Source organism: Falco rusticolus, chromosome 4, assembly GCF_015220075.1.
Source record: "Falco rusticolus isolate bFalRus1 chromosome 4, bFalRus1.pri, whole genome shotgun sequence".
In the NCBI taxonomy this organism is placed as follows: domain Eukaryota; kingdom Metazoa; phylum Chordata; class Aves; order Falconiformes; family Falconidae; genus Falco; species Falco rusticolus.
This window is the reverse complement of record NC_051190.1, coordinates 31214825-31242291: the sequence shown is the minus strand read 5'-3', so window position 1 is coordinate 31242291 and position 27467 is coordinate 31214825. Positions and strand designations below refer to the sequence as shown.

General features: G+C 38.9%; 2 protein-coding genes across 4 annotated transcripts in view; one reads left to right on the top strand and one right to left on the bottom strand.

Annotated features, from left to right (window-relative positions):
* C4H7orf50 (chromosome 4 C7orf50 homolog) overlaps nt 1-27095 on the bottom strand; it is a 46455-nt gene extending 19360 nt beyond the window's left edge. Inside the window, exons 1-2 of the mRNA XM_037385916.1 lie at nt 26940-27095; nt 10361-10536 (exon numbers count right to left, since the gene is read on the bottom strand). Coding sequence (XP_037241813.1) covers nt 10361-10536; nt 26940-27080 — 317 coding nt within the window. The 5' untranslated portion in view covers nt 27081-27095. The remainder of the gene's footprint in view (nt 1-10360; nt 10537-26939) is intronic.
* GPR146 (G protein-coupled receptor 146) overlaps nt 17979-27467 on the top strand; it is a 57075-nt gene continuing 47586 nt past the window's right edge. For 2 of the 3 annotated variants that reach the window (XM_037385915.1, XM_037385914.1), the window contains exon 1: nt 17979-18815. The gene's annotated coding sequence lies outside the window, so the exon portion shown is untranslated. The remainder of the gene's footprint in view (nt 18816-27467) is intronic. The other variant, XM_037385913.1, reaches the window with a different exon arrangement.

Sequence of the window (27467 nt, the reverse complement as noted above, 5' to 3'; positions counted from 1 at the left end):
AGACTGGCCTGTTATTAAAGACTTCTGCTTCTGCATCTCCCTAATATATCTCACAAGGTTTCTAAAAGTAATTTTCGGATGAAATAATATATTAAAGCTGCTAAATTATTCAATTAGATGCAATCTCTTTTGTATAATACTATAGACAGATGAAAGCTGGATCTCAATGAGAAATATCTAATGGCTACATTTAATAAACTGTTAAGAAAATTCATTTATACTAAATTTTATTTTACTGGAAATGAGAGTCATTAAGAAAGGATGCATTAAATTTTCTTAACTAGGTTTGGAAATAAAGATGTTATTTTACAGGAAAGAGACTCAGGCAAAGAAACCTTAACTATTTTTACCCCTATATTTATGAGCTTAACACACATAATCTAGTTTTCCCTATCTAAGCAAGCACTTTACAGCACAACAGTTAATTATCATTAATACAATTTACAGCTGTGACAACATATGTGAAAATTTACAAGAAATTTTTAAAATCTCACTGAAAAAAACTATAAATAAATAAATGTAAACTGAAGTTTGAAAAAAATAAATTCACCAAGAATGCATGGGAAGCTTCCCCAGGCACATGAGAATGAGTCATCTCAAAAGCCACCAATCTCATCTGACACAAGATCACATGCAGGAGAAAAATCTCATATATAATGACTAAGAATAAAAGTGCTGTCTGTAACCTCCAGCTGGCTAACTGGGGAATTTTTGTTCCTAGTTTTATCAGCAGCAATAAAGTGGAATAAAGCTGCTCCGGTCATTTGAGTAATACTACAAAGGACCACAACTGCAAGGAGACCTCAACCATGGAAGACAGAAACCTCTCCCAAATTAGCTAGAAGAGTCTGGAATATTAATCCAGACACTGCATGCCCACCCAGAGATCAGTACAGTTGCTAGTGGCCTTTAGGAATGTCTTGAGATGCCACTACAGAAAAAGCTCCTCTTTCAAAATAAGGAATTAAAAAATTCTACAGGTCTGTTAGGACTAGACATTGGTATAGGGCCAAAGAAAACAGAGCCTGTGTTCAGATGAGAAGAAAGTTATGTCTAGTTTCCCTTGTGTCACTTGCATGAAAGGAGACCTTTGGATAATACAAGGACTTTGGTGAGTCACAAACTTCATCACTGTTTAATTTATCCATCTAAAAAATGGGGTAATATAAGAATGTCTCAAAAGCTGTCATAATAAGAATGAATAAATTAGTGTCAAAATATTTTTCACTTATTTTGCCAAAATACAGTCATGATATGCTATCAGGAATGGTACTATAGAAAAGCAAGTTACCATTACTATGACAGGGAGAAGATAGAGAAAATATTAAAAAAAAAAAAAATCCCTTTAAAGATGGGTCTAATTAGTCAATATATTTTTCAGCTGATCCTGTAAATGATAGATGTCAGATAAAAGGATTTGTGAATTCATGTTAATGATGCTATTAAATACAGTATTTCCCCATGAACATGTTTGAACCAAATGCCCAAGTAAATATTTTGACAGCTCTGTTTCACACTGAAAAAATGGCAGAAGCGCAAAGAGACAGAAGGTTTCAAAGTAAATTGCACTACAGCTTTTACTGAAATATGCTTTGAGATGTGTACTAGTGACCTTCCATAAAATTAATGCAAAGATTTAGAAAGACAAATTATTTTATTTGGAGCCATAATGTAGGATTAGAGTTTCCTAATCAATTTCTCCCTTGTCGCTAAATTTAGTAACCATTTATGGGTATGGAAATTACAAGAAGAAATCTCTTTGCTCTGCCATAAACTAAATAGGACGATGAGCAGGTTCAGAAAGGCAGAACAGCTACTGACTCTAAGAAAAATTTAGCAGAGACATGTGCATCCCTTGCTTTCTCCTTTTAAGCTGTACATTAGCGCGAAGCAAAGAGGTAAGAAAGCTACTTCAAACCCATTCGCTATAGAAAGGAGTTTATCCAGTACAACATTAATAGCTAAATCATAAGAGGTTTGGTTCAGGGAAAGTCACATTAGTCTGGCTGCTTTTCCAAAGCTCAGCTGAATGAGTTGTGCCCTAAGCATTTACTAATTTAGCTGGAAAATCATGCAGTTGTCAATGCTTCTAGAACTTCCTACTTCTGAATGAGTTGAAAATACCACAGGAACACCTGCAACATCTGAGAACTTCCACGCATAACTAAGCCTAAAAGTCTTAGAACCTGACATTTCAGTCTTCAAAGCAATCACTTGTTTTGCCTCTAGAAACCAGAGCTGCTTACCCAGCAAGCCAGAAATGGTAAAATACACCCAAAAATATTTATAAGTACCTAGGATCTTCACCACTTTTTACACCAGTATGGAGAGGACCTGCTAGAAATGACTGGAAATATTTTTAAAAGGCACTTCTGTCCATCTGGAGCATTTCCAGGATAATATTACAGATACCCAGAATATATTCCTACAGTTCATTTTCTTCCCAGAAATTCTTGGTAAAAATAGTTAAGATTGGCTCTGAGCTACTTAAAGTTGTTTTCTGTTCTAACTTTTGGTTGCTATTTTAGAATTATGTAGTAAATAACAACATTATTTGTCAGCATTAACTTTAACTGACAAGTTTATCTTTAGTAACAGCTAAAGAAGTGTTGTTACCTGCTCTGGCACTGGAAGCGGTATAACTTATAAATCAGCTCCGTGAAATGCCTGAGCTCGTTTGCAGAGCACCATGACTTCTTCATTCAGGCTCATCTGGCTGTTAACCCAGTTATTTCACTTCCAGACCCAAGTCAGTATTTCTGCATAGCACTGTGTCATGCAGGCACTTTCCTCTGTTCACTGCTGGCACGTTTTTAACCACCCGCATCGCAAAACTGGACTCACGTGGAAGAGCTGCTGATCAAAATTGTTGCCTGCCTTTTTTTTTTTTTTTTTTTTTTTTTGTGAGCCTTGGATGGCTATAATATTTATAGGTGGGAAAAGAGATGAGATATAGATGAGGAACAGTAATCTCCATGAACTCACTAAATTAAGAGTAAGATGTTAACAGGCTCCTTGTAAAGCAGTGAAATTGTTGTATGAGAACAGCAGCTAACCCACCGAGAAATTCGTAACAGTTTAAAAGCAATTCCTGCACAATATGACATCCTGTGGATGTCATGCAGGGGTTAGAAAAACACTGGCATGGCTCCAGCAGAGTTCTGCGTATCACTTGCCATCAGGATACAGAAAAGTGAATCCATAAGTCACTGAGTGTATCATAGCGAATTAAAATCATCAAGTTGGGCTGCCGTTAGACATCTTGATTAAACAGGCAAAAGCTGTATGGCGCTATTACTGAGAGTGTAACGTGACATTCACAGAATCCTAAATGCATAGTTTGAATAACCAGATGATAACGAGAACACTAACATCTGGAAATGTGTATCATAAAACCAGTTCTGAAATGGTAGGGTATCTGACTTGCTGCAGCCAGGCTGAAGTAGGATGAGAAGCACTGTCCCTTTTACAGTCAGTGAAAAATACATTATGGCTATAGTTGGCATGTTCATGCCAACACTGTCATTAACGCAAAACTGAATAGTTCAGGGGGTCAACAAAAAAGTGAAGGTTTTTAGTGTGCAGCAAATTAAACGTGAATTCTCAATATGCTATGGCTCAAAGATAAATCCAGTGTTGTTGCCCATAAACCAAAGGCAGAGTGACAGGGAGCAAGAAGGAATCGCAGACTCTCAGTCCCTTCTGCATAAAGCTGGAAGGTGGCTCCAGTAAAAAAGCATGTTTACTTCAAGGTCTCACATTTCCAGAATGATCACAGACGCAGGAGTTCAAAGAAGAGCGATACAGCACATCGGTGCCTGGAAGGACTAGGAACAGATGAAGGATTACAGATGTATTGCTTCACTGAAGGGGCAGTGAGGTTGAGAAAACCGATACAGCCATGTGAGGAGTGTAAACACCAGGATGGGGAGAAGTTATTTACAAAAAGTGGGGCAATATAATGATTTAGCAAACCTTGCTCAGTAACAGGTCCACCCTAGCAGGACAACTTTTCTCCTTCAAATACCCTAACAGCAAGCCTTCTGCAGAAGAGAATATGCTTCAGTACATTTACAGAATAGCCCTAAGCAGCACCCAAATCTGTAGAGTGAATATGCCTTCTCCACCTACCCCTACAAAAATAACTGCCAGCATACCGGCACCCTAAAAATAGGAAAGGTGTGGGCATTGCAACAGAGCGCTTTGTAGAGATTCTGAGTAATGCCAGGGCTGCTAGGGAACTGCAAACAAACTGAGGTGGCTTCATCAGATGCCACGGGGTACTGAAGTTACACAAGGGAGTGTAGGATAATGATAAGATAACTCACTCTTAATATGATGAGACTACTCTTCTGTGCCATGAACAAAGACAGTGGCTTCCTTTAAAATGAGGAAGATCTGTCCAGCTATTAACATCAGTTGGAAAACATTCAGTTCTACAGACACGCTGATTTAGGTCAAGGAGAGGAATCCCACTTAGAGGCAGGTCAGGCCCTGGTAAAAATTAAAAGTCAAGCCATATAGAAAGTTGGAGAAGTGATTAAACAAATTAACTGATCACTAGAGTATCAGGAAAAGTGCAAGCCTTTGAAATCAGATAGTAGCAACTGCCTGCCCAAGTCCATATAAAACAGCTACAGAACAACACCAAATGCAAATTTTTCCTGTACCTGACTTTCTGGATTCATGAGGCTTCTTATGGAACCAATGAATATGAAACATGACTACAAGCATGTATTAATAGATTAATTACATCCACAGTTAATGCTTGTTCCAGAACCTTTAAAAAATAGTCCTATGATTATTAAAGCAAAACAAGCCTCCATCACTATTCCCTGATCTTTGAGGAAAAACTGCTCTTTCAAGGTATGCTAAAGCCCCAGTTGTTGAAGGGAATTCAGCAACATTGCTGTGTCTAATTACAATGGTTTCTCTGAAGCTCACATACTATTTTGCTACTGGCTAATTGAGATTCATCACTTGAGCACCTCCCCAATATTGTATTAAATTCAAGATAACTGATGAGCTTTTACATATTCTGCACCCTCCCTATCAGGAAGGAAACTCATTCTTCGTCCTGAAGGGTGGGGAAGGAAAGATTATACTAAATGGTAATGTTAGTTGCTATCAAACCCAAGGAGTCTGTCTCTGGAGGGAGGAAAAAAAAAATATCTGTGTATGTTTACATTTTTAGTGCATCAGTTATTTCTAGTATCTAAAAGCTTAAGCCATTGATGGTGAAACATTAACACCAGTGCCAAGTTTGAAATTAATAAAGATTAAGGCCAGCAGCAAGCAGAATGACTTAAATGTTCAGAATGAAACATCAGAAATCATCACTGACCGTGTCTAAAAATCCACTTAACCTGTGGGAGGAAAAACAGCTTCAAAACATTATGGATTAACAAAGCAAACTAAATCTGACACAAGCCCACTAAATGGACATTAAATTTAGAAGCTATTTTTCAACATTAATGAGGATGGTTGCATTTGCACAGAAGCTCTCCCAAGAGTCACCTGGTCCCAAATGCGGTAGGATGAATGGTTTGTGATTTCCTGAAGGACCACCATCATCTCAGCTCTTTAGCCGCAGATCTCAAATGTTGCTGTCTCCCTTACAGCCCAGCACAAGCTTCTACTGGTTCCTTCAAAAACCAGAAACTTCTTAGACGCTAACACTGAGTGAGCACTAAGCTACCTATTAATGCCCTTCTCCAGATGGCCTCTGCTCCAGTAGGAGTAAAGACCTGATACATTTTATACAATTTTATATTATTTATATTGTATATAATATATTATATATGTTTAAAAATATCAAAAAGTGTCAAAATAAGTGCTTCCAGCAACACCCCCCAGATTTCTGTATTCTCTGCAAAAAATAACAATGTTTCAGCTTTAAAGTCTCCCAGGCTTGGTACTGTTTGTAATAATGTTTGACCAAGGACTAGGATATGTTTCCATTCTGCAAACACAGCAGATAAATAACCGCCCTGGGCTGTACACTGCTTTCAGCAGAACTGCCACTGCACTCAGCAAAAACCACCTTGTGTTCTGCAGAGTCAGACTACATCCCCACTCGATGGGAAATTCTGTCTCCCACTTTCATGCCTCTGTAATGTGCCCTTGCTTTGTATTATTCTTTTAAAGCATCTTTTTTTCCTTAAAGAAATCTCTGACATTCTCTGAATCTCACCTAAAATTAATCAAGGATGAGGAAAGTAAGATCTATAAATAAAACTGAAAAGACAATGCCTTGGTAAACATTCTGATGACATATATTACTAGTATAACACAAATCATTACACAAAGAAAAGAAATTTACTCCAGCAGCTTATTTTTAAAATTTTAACATGTGATAAATAGCATTGCAACTCCTAGGTAATGCACAGCAATATCCAGATAATCATATTTTCTGTCACTTCTACTTCAGATTATATCAGTCTTGTAATTCCACATACTTTGAGTGTCGTCTTTTCGGATCTCTGTCTATTACTTTGATGGGTGATGGAGAAAACCCTACATGCAGATCCATATAGCAGTGAGCTTCCTAAGCCAAACACAAGAACAGAAGCATTCTAGGGAGAGAGTGGCTTGCCAAGACAAACAAGTTCTGCCAACATTTTAACACCACAGAAGGTCAGTTAGGTTATAATTAAGTCTAATTACCATTCTCATGAATTGCAACATCTTTTCACTTGAAGGCACTTAATGCCCAGAAAAGGATGAATTTTTATTTTATATTTTCCAAGAATCAAAGTAATGAGAAGTTCTAATCTTAGCTTTAAACCTGAATCATCACGTACCATCATAAAGAAAAAAAGGCATTTCATCATTAAAAGGAAGACATTTGTACAGTTTATTCTACCACTAATACTTCCTCGTTCCTGCTTTTCCCTATTCCTCTGCAGCAATTCTACAGGTTTTCTTCTCTTCTGTTCAGTACCACTCTGTTTTATTCATTGTTCCACATTTTCCTTTTCCTTCTCAGTTTCATAACCTTTCTGCTTCCCTTTTTACTTTAGCTCCCTATTTTTAATCCCCTACATATCTTCAGATCTTCCTCTCTGCTCCAGCAGCAAGCTGGAGAACCTGATGGTAGACTTTCTTCTGTTTCCGCAGGCACGCTGTGACTGCTGCATGAGACAGAACTGCACTGGGAAACCACCTGAGCTTAGTTCAGCAAGGGAAAAAGGTGAGATAACAAGTGGGGAAGCAAAGACTTTTTTTCCTGCCCCTTTCCTTTTCCCAGAGGTCAACAGAAAGTGAGAGAGGAAAAAACCAGGAGCTATTTGGCTGCTTCTCCTCCATCAGAAGTGCAAAACCTGGTGCATGCTTGTCCTGGTCTCAGTCAAATGAGAAAGCAGCTGAAAACCCTGGGCTATCAATGTCACCCAGCTCACAGGGGAAACCGTCAGCACCCTCAGGTCTAGCTAGGGGCTGCAGTTTGCTAGCTGGCATCAGCTGCTGCTGCACGGGACCATCCCATATGCACGGGAAAAAAAGCCTCTCAATTGCTAGGATGATCCTCCAATAAAATGATAATTTGACCTCTCTGGAGGCTGGCAAAGCATCAAGGACTATTTGTTTTTAAACTCGAATAATAAACCTGGAAAACTGGAAGAACTGGTCAGCTCGTAGCACGCTGTGCCCAGCAGTACAGAAGTTTACAAAGACCCCCGGCAGCAGGGGTACCCATCGGCAGTGCTATCAGACAGCCACATGCCTTGGTCTAGCCTTGCTCTTTGTGCAAAGCATCACTCAATCTAGCTCTGTTGCTGCAGTGCTGGTCCTAAAGCTGTCAGGAAGGGCAGTATGCAATTAGCGGTCCTGCCCTCAGCACACTGCATGCCTTACTCCCTCTCATCAATGCTCTCTTCATTAACTCATCCCTACTAAAAGAATGAGGCACGTCTTTCTGAAAGTCACCTTGTGCCTCAGCAAAGAGGAGTGCTGCCTGTGGGCTGCATGCTACTTCCATTTTATTTTTTTAATGGGACATAAAACCCATTGCAGAAGCAGGGCTTTCTAAACACAGGACACTCACCCCCCCTCCCGCCCAAAACACTAAGTTATTAACTGTGGTTTATTCCCTCCAAGTAAAATTTTGCTACTTGTCCCCGACCTTACTGCCTGAAACAGCAGTTCTCCTGGTGAAGAATTCCACATGCCAGAAAAGACTACTCTGCACTTTGAGTGAACTACTACCTCTTACAATACGTATGACCTACAAAAGAAGTTTCATTTTCCCTTGCATATCAGAAGTCTAGATGTGTAAGAAATTCTCTCACTGAATTTTTCTTTCAAAGTTATCAAACAAAATTCCACTAAAACAAATCCAGTATTTTCCTGTCATAGGCTAAAGCCTCATAAGTTTGTGCTTTCATACTGCAAATAGTCTCTTAAGAAAGAAAAATGTTTCAGTTACCATATGGTACTTCAAGTTCCACCTGTCCTACGGGAAATTCACGTCATCAGGGAATTAAGATGCCACTTAGCAACCCTTATGTCATGTAAGGCTTTTTATCGTATGTGGGGCAAACCATAAATCCACAGCACCCTTTTGTTTACCTCCAATTATATTAATCTCTTGCATCTGTAAGATTAGTTCATCCTCCCACATATTATTCAGGCCTGTAGTCTACAAAAACATGTAGACTGAAATCCTTGAGCCAAACCCCTTGAAGCTGCTGGGGGTTTTGCAATGGACTTCCAGAGCTCAAATTTTAGTTTCTTTTCCCCAGCTAATATATTACTTCTCTGATTACTTTAAATCCACTTGTTTCTTTTTCCACTTTTGCTGGGTTGAAAAAACATTTGAGGTGTAAAAGGATTAAGCTGTTTTTCTGTAATTTACAATGGTGCAAGACGGTCCCAGCACATTTGGGGCTAGAACACTGCTGTGGTTATGTTTGCTTGGCAGTTCAACATCTTATGCCTATCCCTGTTAAGCCTACAAGATTCAAATTGTCTATTGCTGAAATAATCCCTTACAACCTATTGCTGTACATACAGCTCTTGGACTCTGTGTATTACAAGACTAAATGACATAGCAGGTTTACTATTTCAAGGTAATTTGGTACAGGTTAAGTGAAACTCTAGAGCCAAATTGGTTCAAATATTAGTTCAAATACAGCTTCATATTCTTTCACCTAACAAGGCAAAAATCCATATGGGTAACAGTGGAATAACAATCAAAAACCAACAGCTTGTTCCTTTGCTTTCCAAACCTGAAATCCATTATCTAGAGATCCACCACTTACTAGCAAACATACCAGAGTATAGTCTGAGCAGATGGTTCAAAGCTAGCTGTCAATCCATTTGCAGTTCAAAACAGTGAACTGCTCCAGCTGTTTTCCAGATCAAAAACATTACTGTCATTTTGCTATCGCTGCGTGCTGAGGGTTATGTAACAAAAATGCACATGTCCCTCTGCCTGGAATGCAATTAATTTCCTCCCTCCCCACTGAGAGTGGTAAGTAACAATTCAGACAGTCTGGATGCTTCAGTTTTGAGCATGGCCAGAGATGCAACCCTGGAATTATTCCACGTGGTAACCCACTATTTGTAACATGCCATGTCTTTTGGAGGTCCTACAGACAGGGTATATTCTGTAGTTTGGAAAAAAAAAACCCAAACACCATCTTCCTGTTTATATATAATCTCTTACTGTCTGTAGGGTACTATGAATGCTTTGCTGTAGTTCTTTAGTTTAAAGTTCCAACATAAAACACAGTCTATGGTTAAGTATTCTGAGTAAGTGCACTAACTAGGCAAAGTAATTGCTTCCGATCTGAAATCAGCTAATATACTTGCTGTATACTTTTGTATGCAAAAATAAGGCATTGTACACTATTAACTTTAAAACAGTACATAATCCCATCTCAACTTACAAAGATCCAAACATCACGCAGGATGTTAAAATCAGACTCCATAATGTTTAACCACTTGATGCAATTCGCTTATATAAAGAGAACAGTTGGAACTCCTTTGCTTAGAACAGCGCACTCAAACAAAACTAATTTCCTGAATGCAATCTTTTCTGCAATGTGAGTTTCATCTTTATAAGCGCAGCTAACCCGGTGATATTTATATATCGACTAAAAGTTCTTCAGGACAGGCGCTGTCTTTCTATAAAATGTTTGCACCATACTTAACATCTCTCAGTTGTTCCTGTGACACAAATACAATGGGGTGATCAACTGTACGCTAGGGTGTCAACGGAGATGAAACATTAACTTAGTACTTAACTACAGCAATTTCCTTTAATGTGTTATTACTTGGTTCAGCTTGTTCTGGATTTCTGGCATTGTTTCCAGGTCACTTCTGTAGGGAGCACCTGCAGTGGTTTTACTGTTCTTACCTGGTTAAATAGGCCAGAGCCAGCTCAGATCCCGACGGCTTTTTGGGCTGAACTTTTTTAGTAGAGATTCCAGCTTCCCTCATCAGCTGTTTTTCCTTCTTCTTGCGCTCTTTTTTTAGTTTTCTTTCCAGTTTTCTCCTTTCCTCTGCAGTAAGTTCTTCCTCTTCTTTTGCTGCCTGAAATAATCAACATTTGATTAAATTGTTTATATTTCTATAGGAAAGTGAACAAAATATGCATAGATGCAATTGAAGGGCACAGGTAATATTTAAAACCAGAAGCTTCAAGTTCCATAGTTCTACTGTTCACTATACTTCCATCACCTCTCTACTCTGCTCAAGTCACACAACTGTAAATACCGCACTTCCAGAAATCTATTTATTTATCTACTTATATTAGAGAAACTGCCTTCTATAGATGATTGTACTGTTCACAGCAGTACAGTAATCTGAGCACCTTATTTATAGCTATGTATTAAACATCATATCTAAAATTTGTTGTGCTGTTTGTTCTCCCATACTCAAACCTGAGAGGGGAATGTGAACAGCAGAGACTGTTTCATAGTGGAGGGAGGGGGAAGGATTTTTTTTTATTATTTTATTATTTTTTTTTTTTTTAGCATACGCACATTTAAGTGGGAGAAATAGGGTTTCCTTAGTTTCTGGGGCTGTTTGTTGTGTAACGTCACACTTCCCTGAGCTGAGAAAACCTGTCTGCCACACAGGGGCTTCATCACCATTATGCCAAAAGGAGATTTGGGAACTACCACCTTCATCCAAGACGTCTTGGAGATCCTTTAGCAATCTTGGGTAAACATATGCACGATCTTCAATAAACATATACACATATATTCCACACAGGCTGAAATTTCTTTAGGTTTGCAGACAGAATAGTTAATTATTCACGTCTAAAACTATATTGCTGCAAATATATGTGTAAGTATACCCCAAAAGGAAAATAAGTATTTCATGTACAGATGAAGAGCATTAAATAGATACGCTGCATTTAGCAAGGAAAATCCAGTGTGAGATTACACAGTGTAGAAATAAAATGCTGTTCCATAGCAAGATGAGATTGACTCCAGGGATTCCTAAATGTCTAGGAATTCCTATCTTTCCAGGCAACAGTCTCACTGAATCGTTAAATAGCAACTAAAAGCATAAAATGAAACGGCCGCTGGTCTAATACTAGATAGCTGTTTCTTCAATGCCCTCGCCAAGACTTCCCTGAGAGATCTACTCTTTACAGAACCCTAACTACTCTGATGATCATCATACACAGACCTTCAAAAAACTGTAGACAAAATAGATTCTGGCTATCCAAACCCCTGTGTACCCCGGGAAGCAGAAGGCATTTGGACACTATGAAGCCACCAGTTCTGTGCAACCTCCCAGTAACAATGGAGCAATGAAAAAAGTAAGAAATTCTGCAGACAAGACTCTTACACTGTGTTTTTCTTGCTTCTAGGTATTTCCAAGTCCAAGACTGAAGGAGTGGTGCTAATTCTTAGCTTATATGATAGTTACAGATCCCACATGGTCCCAAATAAAACTTTGATACCTTCATCCTGGTTTAAGGAACTGCTGCTTTCTTAGCCACCTCCATCGGTCAGACACTGGAATAAAATGCAGGCTAAAGGTATGCACAAGGACCACTTAAATCTCACTTTCTCTTCCAAACAGAAGAATTTCCAACAGAAATCCAGTAGCAAAAATACTAGAAGCATTAGCTTTTCTGATGAGCTCAGGGTTTTCAGCTCCTGCTTGCTGTACTACTCCCCTACTATCACTTATAGCCAACTCAAAACTGCAAACATTGACAGACTTCTAAACTACAGGCTCAGATTGGAGTAGGTTGTCAGGCTCGCATTTTTTTTACCTAAACATATTCAGCACCTTTCTGTAAAGATCATTTAAATATCCTGCTCTTGACATTTAACAAGAAGAGATAGGGCTGTGGGCAACACTGTGGAAACAGTGTTTGCAGTAATGTGAAATGTGATAGAGGTGTTGCCCAAACAGTAATGATTTGTGAATGTCTTCATTACTTAATGCACTTCCTCAACAATTGTACTGGGTTTGTTAAGACAACCTGGGCAAGGAACAGATTCCTGTGAAGCCAGGCTATATTTATAAGACAACGAGGTCTCTGGGTAGGGAAAAGCCACCCGCTGACAGCAGTGGAAATGGCATGGATGTAAGGTGGCCCAGGAAATGTCTACCTTACCTGTACACAAGTGGACTTTGAAGCAGACTCCAGTATGACAAGACAGAAAAATGGGAGATTGCATGCAAGTGTTTGGTTGAGTTATTTAAATCCGTAATTCTTCTGCTCAAAATAAAGTACACTTTCTGTTCTGATGTTTCTGCCAAATCTGCATGTCCCTCAGACAAGTACTTGAGGTATAAGCTGATGGAAGTGGAGTATATAGAGACAAGTAAGGCAGTCTGGAGGAGCCACGCATGCCTACAGCAGCTGTACTCGCATCTCACATCCCAAGGCTGGGGAAGACAAAGGAGCCTAACTGCCACCAACATTTCCAAGATCAAGAATCACATTCACAGAGTGGACTTGATTCAGATCCAGCAGCTTTACTACAGCATCGTACTCCCCAGCAGAGTCCTCTGCTGAAGGGAACCCACAGAGGTCAAACTGAGTGCAAAAGAACGCTCTTCCTCCTCTCCCTGCTCCCTCCTCACCTGTCTGAGGAATCCGTAACTGAAACTGGAACGCACAAGGAGATCAACCGCCTTATGGAAAGTGGTTAAAACCACTTTATAGTGTTACATCAATTCATGTTAGTTGAGTGCTTTGGAATGAAAATCCAGACATGGTGCTAAATAACATTATTCTTGCCAACAATCGAGCAAAGGATGGCTAAACAAGACAATACCTGAACACAGTCTTATTTGTCAAAGACACCTGCTGAGGGCTAAACATTCGTTCAGTGTCAATTCGCATATCATCTAAGTTTACTCTGACTCATCCTTCCAACTTTGTTTTCAGAGAGAAAAAAAGGGGCAAGAAAGCAGAAATTAGAATAAATAGGAGTGGGACAGTAAAGAGGATTTGCTTTCTTTGTTCAAAGTACTTTTTAGTTAGTTTTACGGAAAAGCCAGCATTCATGTGCAAATACATGGGAAAAAGCAACATATGTTGCATTTGTATAGAAGACATTTTATAACTCATGCTGAGAATAAAATAATATTTAGGGTGAATGTAGGTACGTAATTGTTACACAGGAAACAACGTTTTCATTTGAAAAGCCACCCTGGTACTTACTAAAATAACAATCCAGCCACACAAAGCCCAGGAAAACACTGAGGGTGGTCATTTATAAAGTGTTTGTAAAAGATTACTACAGCAGCTGTCCAACAGACTACACACTACAGTTAATCTTCTTTTAAAAATAATGTAATGAATTTGTTTACTTTTCTGTGAGCCATGAAGCTTTCAAATAAAGTGACCGTGGCACATCATTAGAGCCAGTCTGATAAAGAGGCCTCCGCTTCTTCATACTTACAGTAAATGCATATCTCTGTACCTTCCCTTCCCCCCAGCATTCCTCGCATTATCAAAAAGCTTTTTCTCCCTCTCCCCAACCGCTCCATTAAAAACAAAACAAGTTGCTCCCTCCCTGTAGGTCCCAACATAAATACTGAGTCCTAACAACATTTGTTTCCAGCACCGCAATTGATGCACCGTGGGCCGTCTGAAACAAGTGCATTGTTTTCCCTGCGGGGCTGGTGCTGTCCTGGCCCTGAAAGAGTCAGGATTTACAGCTGGAGGTACCTTCTGCCGGCCCACATCATCACCCGAGCAAAACTGGATTCATCAGGCTTCTGTTCGGGACTCCCAGCACGCATTCTGTGAAAGCGCTCACAACCTTACAGCTCCAACAACTTTTCTAGTTGCAACTATGCTTTTATCCATCCATGTCAACTTGATTAATCTAGTATATGTACCACAATCTGTCCATGACTGATTTAAAATTTGAAAGCCTGAAGTTTTAAGTGCTTTGTAAAATACCTACATTTGGTGGTATACTCTCCACTGAAGCCGAGCATAGTTTTATTGCAATCTGGAGGAAAAAACCCACAACCAACACCAACCTTCCCAAAACCTGGGACTCAAAAGAAAACAAAACTAAATGTTTCACTAGAATTTAAATCCTAGCTGTATTTATTTTAACTTGGATGACCTCTGTTATGATACTCTACTGATGCACCTCTCCTTTCTTTAAATCAACAGCCTTACTTTGTAATTTCACTTTCCCTGAACCTTATCTTGAATGTTTCTCTGAAAGATGTGTCCGAAGTCTTTGAGCCATTTGGATTAAGAGTTTTAGCATTCTGTCATTATTTAAATTCAAAAATCCCAACCAACAGGACTCCATTGTTTTGAGGTCATAAATATTCCATGTTGTCTCCTTCTATATTTATAAAGTGACATCACAATTTGTAGTGCTACAATTTAGTCTTAACTACAACATAGTGAAGTCCATATTTGAGTGTGAGAGACACTTGTTTATTGACGTGATAAATTTAAACCACATGCATACAGCAAAACACAACACTTGCTTATTTGCAAAGCCTGCTGAGAGTTACCACACCACCTTGGATCATGGGCTCATTAGATCTCAATCTAAACAAGGTCAGGCTAGGTCAGTACACTTGAATGAATGACCTTCAGAGGAGAGCCAGTGTTTTCTTGTGATTAAGGAGGTGGGAGTCTTCTACTTGGAAACTTTCCAGAGGGCCTGAAAAGGTGCTAAAAGGGATATTGCCACTGGTTGCCATATTTTAAGTAAAAGACAGACCCCCAGATTTTTAACACTTATGCTCATAAAAAAACATGTCATTTTTGCAATGGAATGGAGATGTAAGCTCAGACATCTTCAAGTAAATTCCGTGTCCATCCGCAAAGTGCTATGACTGCCAATACAGTCCCTTTCACCAATGCCAGTTCTCTACTACAGTTTTGGAATTGTAGGTAAACATAGTAGTATACTGTAAATAGTCTAACGTATCTGACTCAAAATACATGGCAGCTTCAGTGGTGGCAGTTTTAGATACCGGTTAAATTTTTCCATTATTCTTTGTAATCCAGAAATACTGCATAAATTTAAAGCATTTTGTAAGTGATTTTTAGAAATGAGCTTACCCGTCATAAAGGGGGAGCCATCTCAAACTAAAGCATTTAATAATGTAAGGCAGTCCTGCTAAGCAATTCGGAACAGAGAAAAACTGTAACTGCAAGAGAAATTGGAAGAAAGATGTACCTAAAACTGGATCTCTTGAAGATATCCGACCGCTTTTTCTGCAACGAGAGTGGCAAAACCAAACATGTCTAGTTTATCAGCAACTGCATCTGCATAAAAGCCAGGGGACTACAAATTGTAATAGCTGGGCAACCAGTACCAAGATAGTATTAACAGCACAGTAATTGTGTTATGTTTTAGCAGAAAAGTGCATTTTTAAGTTTGTTTCCAGATTTATAGTTACCCAAATGTCCTTGACTACCTCATACTTGAGTAGAACTGAAGACATCATCTCAAAATTTCTGTTCCTCCTTGCTCATCACTGTTTCAGAGACATTTGCATCCCTAGTTGTCTGTTGCCAGCACAGCATAAGGTTGACAGAGTCAGAAACTGAAGAATTGCCGCAATGAACAAAATACTCATAGATTACAAATCTGCCTTTGGGATTCGCCTGTGTAGGTCTGAACTTTCCGCCTACTCAGGGTTCAGCTTTGCTGCCAAACCCATAGCAGTAACCACAGACCAAGCCACAACACCAAATTTAGTATTTATTAGTACCAGTGAATCCAGCTCCTCCAAAAGCCAATAGACTTTTATCCTTTTCCGCCAGCACAGCAACACAAGTCTGTACAACAGCAAAGCAAGCAACATCAGAAATTCAGAGGAATAAATTACAACTTGACTAACAGCGACAAACATAAAAAGGGTGTCAAATTTTTGAACTCCAACAAAAAAGATGGGGAAACAGATGATACAGCTTATTTCATAGTAGAAGCATAGTATCGCCTTGTTTGTTCATTAAGCTCATATTATTGCATAACTTTTAATATAGGAAAATGTCAAAAGGGGCTTTGTTCACTGACCAAGAGCTGACGAGGAGCTACCAACCTGTCATGTAATGGCTTCTGCTTAAAAGTAGTCTTTTGCCCCCAAAAGTCCCCATGCATGCTATCAGCACGCAAAACATTCTATCTTACATAACAGATATTAACCCAGACAACTGGCCATCTGCCAGCTTAAAAACAAAAAGCAAAATCTATAAACACAGTTCAAAACCTACAAAGAAGAAAGGCTGCAAATCCTTAGATGCAAAGTTCATAAAAGAAAGATTGACAAATGATTTACTGTCTGGGGCTTGCCAAAGAACCGTGCTACAGCTACAGCATTTGCATAAAATAGTTCACAGCCATATTGAATTTAAGTAACTATTTTCTATCATTTAGCACCTTAGGAAAAGAAGTATGACCACAGAAGGCATATGAAATTTCATTACCATGCAGAAAGCAAATTTTGAATGAAAAGTAACATTTAAAGAAGCATACCTCCATATAGCATGTCTGTAGCACTTACAGAGGAAGATTGTTTTAAAATTACACATTGCTCAAAGAAAAAAATATACTTTTTCATAAAAGCTAGGTGTTTTTAGAATCTCAGCTCCTCACAACAAAAGCACTGGGAATAACTTACATTAAGTTGATTTGCAAAGGTTTCTGTAGATGCAACCAAGGCATAAAAGCCTCAAACAAGTTCTGCAGGAAGCCAGATTAAATAAAAACAAGCTTTTTACCTTTCTGATGCAGGAAAGGATTCTTTCAGTGGTTGTGTAAATATTTTTTTTTAAAAAAAAAGCATCCCTGTGTACACAGCTATAGTATCTCACAAGCACAGGTGATTAGGTAGCACCTTAAATTTGCAGCTGTAATTTAGAATAGATGCACCTTTATTAGCTTGAAACCCAGCTTAATTTACAACTATGTGATCTTTACATGTTTTGTAGATTTAGTCAATTCTGAAGAGCACATAACATGTTATCATTAGAACTGCTGAATACAAAGAAATTGAACAATTTACTAAATTAAGTGAAAGTATTTATAGGTGCACAGAACAATACGATTTACAAAACCTAGCTTGTTGAATTCCACTTTATAAACCATTTGCTCCTAAAAAATACATACTGTAGCAGATTAAGTTCTAAGGCATAAATTAGTTTCATATTTTATTTCTCATTTTTCTCCACCAGTATCGGTCCTGACTACAACAGAAATATTTAAGACACCACTTTGACTGCAGGCTTGGGGAATGCAGTTTTGCTTCATTTGCAACTACAGCACTGCCAGGAATTTTTACATATTTGCTGAAGGATTTTGCTTACTCTCTTACCCTTAATTAAACCATGTTAACCAATCAGGAGAAGCTGGAATTTAAAAAAAAAAGGAAACCCCTCGGAAATCATTTGTATCCACATCCCTGTGGCTTACACACAGCCCTTTTAACCCCTCCCCAGAAACACACAGAGGAATTTTAATAGGAGCATGAGACTGTCGCAGCACTCATTTCCATCGCCACCAAAGTCGTCCCCTTTAGGGGTGCTGACAATTTTTCCAAAGCTTAAAAAGAAAAGACATTGGGTTGCGAGAGGAGGTAGTAGCAGAGCACTGGCTGTTTTGAAATCCTTGCTGGAGAATTAAAAAAAAATAAATAATAAAAAAAATAAAACAACCCCAAACCACGAGCTCGATCTCCTCCAATGAAAGAGGTACCACAGGGTGTAGGCAGGTTGCCAGGCAAGCTCGGCAGCGTGACCGCACTGCATTGAGTTTCTTTAATGAAAGCCAGGAAAGAACACATTACACAGTGTTTCTTCTGAGAGCCAGCTAGCCTCCAGTGATTGAAATCAATAAAAACAGTCGGCAAGGGGCCCAGTGGGGGAAGAGAGAAATCTCCACTACAGCATTCAGTTTGCTTTCCACTTTCTCCCTCCCCCCTAAAGTTAAAAACTCTGAAGATCACCATGACAAGCTACTTCGCTTCCAGCGCTGGGAAGACGCTGGTGGGGGTTTAAAGGAAGCAAGCACTTTCCTTCGCCTCCCTGCCTTCGCTCTCCCCCCCGCGCGAAGGAAATGAAAGGCTTGTTTGGAATTTGAATCCCGCCTGGAAAAACTTCATCGGACAAGTGCATCGTTCTGCATTTCAGGAAAGGGATGGATTTTACAGTCGGAGCATGCTAAAAGGTGAGAGGGGAAAGAAAAGCGGCAACTTGATTCAGCCAGAGCCCACATACAGGCTAGGATGTCCACCACAGCAGAGGGAACCTCTGAAGCTGCGGCAGAACTGCAAGCAAGCGCCTGAGATTGGCACAATCCACATCCTAAAGCAGCCGAAACAGGGAACACGTGACCGACACACCGACCCAGGTAAGCAGAACCCGCTTTTAACGATTCTCTGTACCGCGTCCAAAATCAGAGCGAGACCTTTCTGCTTCAGCCTCTACAGATTGCCCCATGTCATCCCTCGTTAACCTCAGGCAAGTTAACACATAAGCTTGACCCGTCTTGTCGGGCCACTAATCCTCACAACTATAAAACATGCACAAAAGCCCTTTGTTTACTGTTTTTGCGTTGAATTTGCTAGTTGACAAGGTAGGACGGGGCCGTTAAGTGCAGCCCCTCCAGGAGCTCACGCTCCCAGTCCAGGAGGGCCCACTCAGAGCGAGGAAGCACGGCCGACACCGCACGCTGGAGCTGACTGTGATCTGAGAGAGTGCCAGTAATGAATTTCTAATATGGTCCATATTTATCTATTTTATTTATGTATTTTAATCACCATAGCAGCCACATACAGCACATACTTGCACCGAGTTCCATGTGCTGATCTGTAGCATGAATTACAGCAACTTGCATGCACGGGGGGCTAGCCTGTTTTGTCAAAAAGAACTTTGCAATGACTTGTTGATACAGCCGAGGGGGATTCCTGGACATTGTTTAGGAATGACCAGCAGAGGTTTACCCAGCATGTGTATGTTCTGCCATTATCTTAATGCATGAAGCTTTTACACAGATATTCCTATAAAAATGGGAAAGACACAGATCACAGCTGCAGATCACAATATGCTTCTCAAGTTTTTGGCCAACTTCAGATGATTTATCAGGACTTCAGTGAGACATGAAGGGTGAAATCAAAGCCTGCCTTCTGCAAGGCAAGCAAAAATGATGATGGCTATATTTCTTTTCCAGCAGTGGCAGGAATTCATTGGAACAGATAATAAATAGGTGCCTGTGGAGCAAGGGCAACCATGCTTGACCCTCCATGCTGGTCATCATTACACATTGACAGCAACACACACACACTCACTGCCGGAGAGGGCTAGGAAGGGACTGGATGCCTCCTCTTCCACTCACTGTTTCGGCACCTCATTATCCCAAGCCTGTGGGGTACACAGTCTGGATGACTCTGATGGTAGATAGAGAGAAGAGACTTAACTTCCCAGCATCTCCTTTATTTCTGCACCAGCAGGCAGAATGCAAGAATTTAGTATGTCAAGTGCGTAAGTATTTCTGCAGGTGCGATGTTGCACTTTCTTTGGAAAACACAGCCTTTTAAGGGTGACGTCGTTATTTTCACATCACGTGGAAATGACCCACACACTTGAAGAGTGACCTGGAGAACACCTCCATGACCAGAAGTAAGGGACTGTTATTTTTTGCACATAATTTTAAGCTCAATTAAAACATGAACTGTTCTGATCAAGCTATGAAAATAGCTGAGGCAGTATTTAAATAGTAAGACATTTTTATGCTGATTTTATCAGTCCAGTTTTGAACTCTAGACACAAAAAAGTCACAAAATTATAGCTGAAGATGTAATTAAAGAACAGTAATTTACAATGAAAAAGTAAAGTTGTGATTTATAACACAATACATCCCCATATGAGAGTTTGAGCATATCCACAGACCCGCAATTTACCTTTTCAGTATCTGCTCCGTGTTTTGCCTCCCCCTGCACAGATCCTTTGCAGAAATGACAGCATCTTCATAGTTCAGGAATCACAGCAACCACTCCCACACCAACTGACAAGTCTGTTTTGCACTGCTCTTGGAGCTAAATTTATCCTTATGCAGAGGAACTCATTCAAGTCTTTACTTAAAATTTCAAACAAGGAAAGCTTAGTGGAACTCGGACAATGCATATCACTTGTACCGACATTCTCAAGCTCAAATGATATTCCTCCCCATTATCCCCTCAGCAGAAAATATAAGTATTATCATTAAAGCAGAGTGCAGGGTATTTTTGTTCACAGTGATGCATTTTTCAGAGGCTAAGTGGTGTGAGTTTCCACAGTATTTACTGTTAATGGAATGTGTTCTTTTCAAACGTGCAAGAGAGGAAAAAAAGGTATTTTCTCATTCAGAAGTTTTGACCAAATGCAGCTATTCTAGCAATCATACCACACAGCAAGACTTGGCAAAGTTTTTCAGTCATGGCAATGTTATTAAAGCAGATTCCCTGGACTTCAGACTCTTCCTTTGGAGTATGGAGATCCAGAAGAGTCCCATGTCACTCTGCTGGGTTGGATACAACAAAATAGAACAAACAGGAGCCAGTTTCTCACATTTCTACTAGTCTTAATAGTTCCATGTCATCAGCAACAATCACATTTTCGGCATAGTCAAGAGTTCCTAACTGTTCATACCAATTGTCCCTCCAGCAAAATATGTTGGTAAAAGGGCTTTCTGAAAACAGTATATAAGGCTTTGTAACAGTCAGCAAAGTAGAGGAAATGGTTTTAAAGGTGGAAGGACATTTTGTTTTAATCTCACCTGTCTAAATCTTTATGAAGGGAAAGATCTGGGATTCTACAAAACAAGCTGAATGGCTATTCCAAAAATGCTGAAATTCAACAATAAAAGTGCAAACATCAGGGTCTGCTAAACACCTGGATAGCCCATCTTGAGTGATATGTAATACTTGTGCCTGCACTGGTGGAAAAAAGAGTGCTGCCCTCTGTTTCAAATGGACATGATCTGATACTTCCGCAATACTGTAGAGCTTCACGGTTTCTCCTTTCTGACTTATACCAGTGGTTCATGTTCACAGTACTGGATTCATTCAGCTGAGTATATTTACTTTGCTCAGTCTCAAATTGACAGCTTCTCTGTAACGTACCCATTCTGACTCCAAAATGGAACATAATTAAACATACAGTTAGAGAAGATACATTTTTTTCCCCATCTATGGGAAAGACTAATGAAGCAGAAGCCTAATTATTAAAAGAAAAATAAATGGTTATCAATCTCTGGGAAAGGTGGTTTTCCTTACAATTCAAACCGGAATTCTTATGATTGACTTAGGAAGACATATTTTGTTAAAAACAAAAAAGCCATCAAAACCCATTAAAAACTTCCTACTTCTTTACCAAAAAATTGTCATTAGTTTCAGCTTCAGAGTCCAACAGGATGTATAGCTAGATGAAATCAATGTCCTGGTATACAGACACTCTACTTTCAAATCCTCTATATTCTCCCAGACCTCAACAAAACTTCTATTCATTAATTTCTTATAAATACAACTAGCATCACTTGTAGTTTGTTATACTAAGATCTTCTAGAAAACTTAGCTAAATACTCCAGAATATATTTCATACACATATTTATGTATACACTCAACTGCACACACATACATAGGCGGGAACTTGCAATTTTCAATTTGTGATGAACAAGAACCAAAAGGAGACCCTCAAGAAAAAAAAGTATGCAGGATTAGTTTCTTTAGCAGAATATGTTCATTTCATGACTTAGCAACCCTCAGCCCTAAAACAGACACACACAGCAACACCCAGAACACAAGCAACCCCTCAACTGCTCTGAACATTCATACCGTGACAACTGAGCCTAAGGGTACCAACAGCTTCAGCTCATGCCTTGCCACTTGATTTGCTTTACAATAGAATAAATGCTTTGGGAGACAGAGAACTAGACCCTAATTTTGGTTATGAAAAGAAACATACCTTAACACAAAATAAGGAATTAATGTGATGGATATTACAGATTTCTATGTTTGACTTTATGCCCAGTGATAAACAGAGATGGGTGATCTACTGTGACAATTAATTTCTGTGAAATGATTATTCTTGTAAAGATATATAATTTCCATGAATAGACCTTTGAACACCTGTATGCAGAATCTGAACTTGTTTAAAGAAACAAGTACTATAAAGCTCCACTTGTATCTCATATACAGTTCAGTTTGCACTGAAAATCATGGTTTAAGAAGTTTTGCCTCAAGAAGAAAGGTAAAGGAATGATGTTTCTAAGACCTGGCATGAATTACATTAACTAGCTTTCCTTCAGGTCTGTTTGCTGCTCTTCCAACCACAACAATGAAGTGCAAGTAGTACCGTCTCATTAAACATAACTGGTAGCAAGAAAGAATCTGAATATATTGACAGTCTGAAATGGTCTCCTGAAAGTTCCTTAAGAAAATGCATCCATATTTTCAGCATTCTGAAAGTCTCTGAAATTGAAGTGCAATCCATTCCCAGATCCTATTTATTTAGGAACACTTTACATGCTTGCTGTTCTTGTGAGCTCCCTGATAACCCTACCTCTATGATACTAACTCTTTAAGCTCTCCAAATTTATCACACAGTCCCAGAATACTGAAATGACATCTGGTTTTTATAGCATCAGGTGTGCCCTCATTATGATTTTGTGAGGCAGAGCAGAAAATTGAAAAACAATTATGATTTAAGATCCTAAATTAAAACCTGTTGACTGTTTAGTAGAAATACTCCATAAAACCTGTTTGTATTTCAACAGACCACACTGAAGGATACCATTGTAAAAGCAGCACAAAACAAGGTGCTGGTGGTGTTTGCTTATTTTAGAATAAAGGCAACTAGCAAATTACCTTAAAATAAAATTGTATTATTCTATATTTCAATAATAAGTAGCTTACACATATTTATAAAATAAATACTATCATTTACCTGGATTGAATTTACAACTCATGTTAGTTTCAAAATCAAGCTTTACATGCAGAAGTTACATTTTACACCTTTGATAAAGCAAATATACACACAACAGAAAATGGCAGTTGCCCACCTAATTTTAAAGTCAAGTATTAAATATATTGGATAATTACAGACAGAACAACATGCAAAATACAAGAAAGCATGGACTGACTCACTAACAGGAAGACTAAGTTTACCACATACCTGTTCTGTTACCACGCAGTTTTGCAGGGATCAAAAGAAAATAAAATTTTAAGGTAGGAACAACAAGCAGCTGCTTCATTGCACACAGGGCAGCACAGCAAAAAGCACTGGTGATGGCCATTAGAAAATGCAGACTGTCAAAGGTAAATGTTTAAATTGTCAGTGAGAGAAGAGTCAACATTTCCATAGTGCACATGGGATAATGGCCAGAGTGGGAATAGATTGCAAAGCTTTGAAAGTGAAGTAGTTTATGCTTGGCAGAAGAAAAGGAGAGCAAAGGAAGAGAGAGATTAATAGCAAATGGAAGGTCCATCTCAAGGGAAATTCTGATCTTCAAGAAATTTTTAAAAAACTTAACTAGTCTGGAAGAAAGCCAAGATGTCTGAATTATTTTTTGAATGGCAACAGAAAAGCTTCCTGTTTCTTTTTACTTGCAAACAATACACCACACTTTGAAACAGAAAAATAAAACTAAAATGAAAACTAAAACAAAGATTCTATCATAACGGGTCATTCCAGTATTATCAATGTGCAATGAGAAAGCAGGTATTTAAAATTAAATTAAAAGTCAAGATGTTTCCTAAAACACTCAAAATTGCAATCTCCAAAAGAAAAAAAAATCAGTTTGACAAATAAGTGTTCTTTTTTTTCCTTTTCTTTTTGTTTAAACTTTCTTTAGAGATTAGTACTTTTCCTTGGAATACTCAGAGCTAAAATCGTACTGGAAGGTCGTAAGGTAGAAATGGAGAAATGCCCCCCTGCCAGTGATGCAGGCAGCACAGTTATTGACACGTGGCGTCAAGGAGAACAGGGAACACTGGAAAAGTTAGAGAAGCTAGGAAAATCAACACCTGTTTCTCTTTCAAGATAGCAAAGACAAAACATTGCACTTCCTGCACAGGATTCTTCTGGATTCTCTGAATGGACTCTTCATTTATTTAATGCTTTCATAAGATCTGTCAATGGTCCTTAAAAACTTCTATTAATTGACTCCAAACATGCCAAAGCGGTTTTGAAGCACTGACTTCCCTACCACTGTACATGACTAGCCAGGCATCCAGTAACAATACGAGGTGTAAATTCATGACAAATTCCAACTTTCAGGTTATAAACAGGAGCATGATTCATACTTTTCCTGGCTTTGAAAATGTTTACCTTAATTTTTTTTTGGTACTTCTGCACTCAGATCTTGCTATGATTAGACTTGGGATACAACTGGAAATGTAAGATAATGATCTGATTCATCAAACACTCTTGACAACTTTCATGATGGGAAGTATGGGTCATGTTGGCAGTTTTAAGCCGAACTCTGCAACTTGCCTGAAGTAACATAAATTTAAACCAACTGTGGAACTTCCTAGCTTAAAAAATTCCTAACTTTCAGGCACGTGATCAGCACAATGTATCACAGAACTACATTTTCTCCTTTCATACAGTATATATTTGTTTTTACATATATAAACCCAAATAGGTTTATAGCGCCTAGAGCCTCCAACGTGATAAACATACCCCAACTATTTTGTTTTCTGTACATTTTTGCATGTCAGCTCTTTTGCAGGTTTACGTGTCTGCCCTACATAGCTGCAATTAGCATGGCCCAATGTAACAAACAGAGCTGACAGCTATTGCTTTCTGCATCCTGCCCAAAGACTTTTGCACTCCCCGTACCTTGCAGGGAGCCCTCGGCTCAGGAAATAGGGCAACAATGCCTAAAGCCTCATTGGACTTGAAAAAACATACACAACAGAGTTCTTCAACAAGGTGGAAACACCACTTAGAGATCGCAAAAAAACCAGCAAACAAAACAAAGAAGAAAAAAACCCAAACAAACAAACAAACAACAACAGCAAAAGAAAAAAAACACCAAAAACACTTAAAGAGTTAGCCACGATGCTGTTCAGTCCCCAAAGGTGATACAGCTCCTCTCTTGCTCTAGATGTGTCACACCAAAATTTATGGATTTTGAAGTACCTGATTATCTTAAATCTGCCATACCTTATGAACAGTAAGAACAGAAAATGTGAAATAAATACATGAACTACCCAGACAATATTCCAGACTTTTCTGCACACAGAACCAGCAGGAAGGCCTTGAGATGACCGTCGTGCAGAACGACGATAGACCTGGGCCCTACAGTTTCCCCGCAATGTAACGCTGAGCTTAGCTGCCAGAGGAATTCTGCAGGAAAGAAACATAGCAAGCAAAATTCCACGTAGTAGGCAATACAGTTTGCATAACATTTTTCAGCCCCCAGCCAATAGTTAATTTAGGGAATCTGAGAGTTCGGAAAGGTACCGTACTGTGTTTTAACTACTGTAATTAACATAGCTAACAGTTCTAGTCTATGCTTTCTAATGGTTAGATGGATGACTCAGTTCCAGTTGCAGTCAGGCCTTCTAAGTTCTGTGTGTTTTTAAGCATCAGCAAAGCCTTCTAGTACTACACTGCTACGCTAGGCTTGGCCAAGGGCAAGATATTGTGGTTAGATCACATACATTTGTTTATTTAATGACTAATCTGAGATGCAATTTCATAATTACTTTGAAGATTTCTGCCGCCACGGGAAGGCAGCCATGGGACTTATTCTAATGACCAGCGCAAAGAAGAACAGTGATATACACTGGAGAATTCAAACAGCACACAAAATGGAGAGAAAAGTATAAACTCTACATACACGAGGCCCTCACTGGCAAAATATATAGAATGTTCTTAAGTTGACAGTTTTATAACTCCAAATGGTTTTGCAAATGAAATCCAAACAAAAGAGCAGAGATGTACGTTAAATCACTCAGCAATTGCTGCTTAGAAAAACCAGCAATCACCAACTCCAGCAAACAAAAAGAGTTGCTTTAAATAAGCTTAATGAATGGAAAAAATTTCAGATTATTTGTTGTTGTTCTTTCAGATTTATTTTTCTATATTTTTGAATCTATACACATAATGACACAGTTCACCCTGACAAATACCATATAACCAGCTATCAATCACATCAACTTTTTATATGCTGAGAGAAGTCAGATACCAAGTGATAAAATGAGTTCAGGCAGAGGGCATATGTTAAGCAGCTGTGAGTCCGTTTAAGCTGTCTATATGCCTAAAAGCTTAATGCCATTACACAGAGCTCTGATTTCTTCCTTTCCTGCTTTACACTAGAATATCCACATTATATATAATAGAAATTATTAACTTACTGGAAGAAATACAATCACACAGTGATTGCAGGAGTACAAACAATATGCTTATAAAATAGATGTATATTTTGCATACAGTAAAAGATTACACAACCAAATACTTATCTGTCGGCTCTAAAGAAAGCTTTACTTACAAATAAAAAAATATCAGGTAATAGCTTCAGGAACAATTTAAACCCACATAAGATAGCACTGCTGCCAAAAGACACACTCTCCATTTTCTCCCGGCTCTTCCCTGTGTTGGCCCAAGTGTTTGTACAGTTCTGTAAACTCATCTGGGTTAAAATTACCTCTCTATCCCTCCCCAAAGGTTACTTTAAAATCAAGTCAGTTCCTTAATTCAATTCACTGTGAATATTTCTGCCAGCAAAAAGAGGAGGTGCTGGCAAGGTGGAAGCAAGTGGCTGTGCAGCTTGTGGGATCCCATTTTTTGCAGCCTCTGGCTGAAGACACCATTCCTTAAAATAAATCTATGTGTAAAATACATAATGTTGCTGTGTGTGTCCTACCTTTTATGTATAGCGATGACGAGACTCAGCTTGCCAGCTCTCAGATTATCATAGATCTTTTGGCATTTGCTGCTTTGTAGGTGTGCCTTGCATTGCATGGTTTTGGGCTTTCAGTTCTTTCCCTCCAATTTCAAAATGACAGTAGAGGCCTGG